The sequence below is a fragment of the Berghia stephanieae genome, chromosome 14, assembly GCF_034508935.2.
Source record: "Berghia stephanieae isolate SIO BIC M18660-M18661 chromosome 14, UCSD_Bste_1.3, whole genome shotgun sequence".
Lineage (NCBI taxonomy): Eukaryota > Metazoa > Mollusca > Gastropoda > Nudibranchia > Aeolidiidae > Berghia > Berghia stephanieae.
Window position 1 is genome coordinate 2654395 of NC_088373.1, and position 2500 is coordinate 2656894.

The 2500-nt window shown below is 38.3% G+C and overlaps 1 protein-coding gene across 1 annotated transcript in view; it reads left to right on the forward strand.

The window, feature by feature from the left end:
- The window catches only part of LOC144959598 (hemicentin-2-like), a 100613-nt gene that overhangs the window by 63748 nt on the left and 34365 nt on the right, over positions 1–2500 (forward strand). The window contains exons 38-39 of the mRNA XM_078892223.1: positions 1–123; positions 983–1103. The exon at positions 1–123 is cut by the window's left edge and continues 23 nt beyond it. Coding sequence (XP_078748349.1) covers positions 1–123; positions 983–1103 — 244 coding nt within the window. The remainder of the gene's footprint in view (positions 124–982; positions 1104–2500) is intronic.

Here is a 2500-nt window from a genome sequence, read left to right on the forward strand (position 1 = left end):
AACTTTAACCCCCCAGACAGATACCGCTATGTTTTAGAAGGGGAACGGTTTTCTGTCAGGTGCCAAGCAGACTGTATGCCGGCTTGTTCCTTCTCCTGGTACATCGGAAAAAGAAAATATGAGGTTAGTCGGTCTATATATATATATATATATATATATATATATATATATATATATATATATATATATATATGTGTGTGTGTGTGTGTGTATGTGTGTGTGTGTGTGTGTGTGAGAGAGAGAGAGAGAGAAAGGAGTGAGAGCAATACTCTACAAACGTACTCAGGACGCTTTACAAGGAGACCCTAACCGTAATCAACACTTTCCAGGAAGGACGAGACAGACACCTATTACGTGATTATAATTTTTTTTCTCCTACAGAGACAACGCCGGGTACTCATTTTGCACCCGAGTATGATGAGAGAATGTGAGTAAAGACCCTTTGAAACGAGGAATCAACTATGCGCCTCTCAAGGTGGGACTCGAACCCAGAACCGTCCGACCCGAAGACGAGAGTCACATTGTTGTCTCTTTAAATAAAAAAAAAGGAAATAAATGAATGCGCTCAACAGGCGTCATGTCTCATCTTACATATTAAATGTCGCTGCTGGCTAAGGGCCCCTTGTAAAGCTATTTCAGCACGTTTAGTTGATATTGCACTACACAAATGCTCATTTAACCCTCTCCTTACCAACTACAATAAAATCGTCACATTCGTTACGTTACTACCAACATTTTTCTTATTCAAATTTCTCTTGTACATCATAAAATTTAAAGACAATGAAAAGTGTGTTGTAGAACATGTTTTGATAAAGAAAGTATGTATCGCAAAAACTTACTGCTATTGTGTTTGAGTGATATAAAATATATTTTTGTGTTAGTTGGGTGTGAAGTTTTGGGGGAAAATCCTGAAAATGGCTGGTAAGGAGAGAGTTAAAAAAGTGTTTTAGTCTTCCAAATGTATCACTTGATTCTATTCCAGGCAGAGGATGGACTTCTAGCTCTAGATCCCGTGGACGTGGAAGATGCCGGGACCTACACATGTCTGGCCAGTAACGGAGTCGGGAAGACACAGACCAAAGACCTGGACCTTTTCGTCGAATGTGAGTTTGTTTTCATCTACCTTTGTTTTTTCGTTTAAAAAAAAAAATTAAAAAAAAATAATAAATAAAATTTCCTTTTTTCATCCCATAAGGGAAATTATTCTCTAGGGTCTATTCCAAGGGGAGACTGGAATAACCCAGGCGTCAGCCGCAGTGCAGCGCCGCAAATTGAGCTAGGGCGAGATGGCTTGCTCAAGGCCACACAGCGCAGCGGTGAGTGATCGAACTCGGTACCTTTCGGGTACGAGGCAAAGACCGTACCGATGTGCGGCTATGTGGTCTTGTGATATGACACTCGCTTTCAGATCGGAAGGTCCTGGGTTCGAGCCACGCGCGGCGCATTGTTGAGTCCTTGGAAAAGGTTCTTTACTCACATTCTCTCACTGTACGCGGATGTGAAATGAGTAAAAAATGTTTTTCAAAATCTAATTGGCGACCCATCGTCTCACGTTTAACTTAATTTGAGCCTTTATATAGAGCAAAATCCACTAAACGTGCTCAAAGCGCTTTACAAAGGGTCCCTGAACAACAGCAACATGTAACATATAGAACGAGACATGATGCCTGTGTTAGGCGGTATGAAAATTTTTTCTTTCTTTTTTTTTTTTTTTTTTTTTAATTTTTTTATGTGAATAAAAAATAGTAACATGATAAAGTTATCGATCCATGCCGGTTTGATGGTTAAAGGGAAGTAACTCATTAATACTTGAAAACTGTCAACAATTTCATCGTTTATTCCCCTTTGATAACACTTGGAAAATATTAATCTAATCATTTCAGGGTAAACCCTAAATCTTTACTCACCGAACCCTAACACCGACTATATCCATAGTTTGCCCGGGTTACTTTTACCCCATGCCTATTTATTTCCTATTTTTTTAGACAAAGCATAGGCGTTGTATCAAAGCTAATGTTTTTTAGTTTTTGTATGTTAATGATAGTTGAATAAAACTATATATTTTTTCTAATTTTGAAAAGTAGCAAAATCTCTAAGATTGAGTGACTTAAAGTTCATTTTTGAAGTAAAAAACTTTTGAGTCAAAATAACATCAAATGTGACCCACCATTTCTCAGCGGTTCTATGTCGGGACGAACTAATTGCTGGGAGTTGAATAGTAACTATGAGGCTATGTGGACACTGACCAAAAAATGACGTCAAAATACCAGTCTTTTGCCATAAAAGAAAACAAATCGTGAGTTGTATTCACTAGTTCAACCAATGGGACCACTTGTTTCCTTGAGCTCTACCAACGACAACTCACTAGACGCTACACAAACCTTAAAAATGACGTCAAACTGCCAGTCCTAGAGGGTTTTAGTGTCGGGCTATATTATGTTAACGATGGCTACGATGACAATCGCTTTCGGATCGGATATATATATATATATATATATAT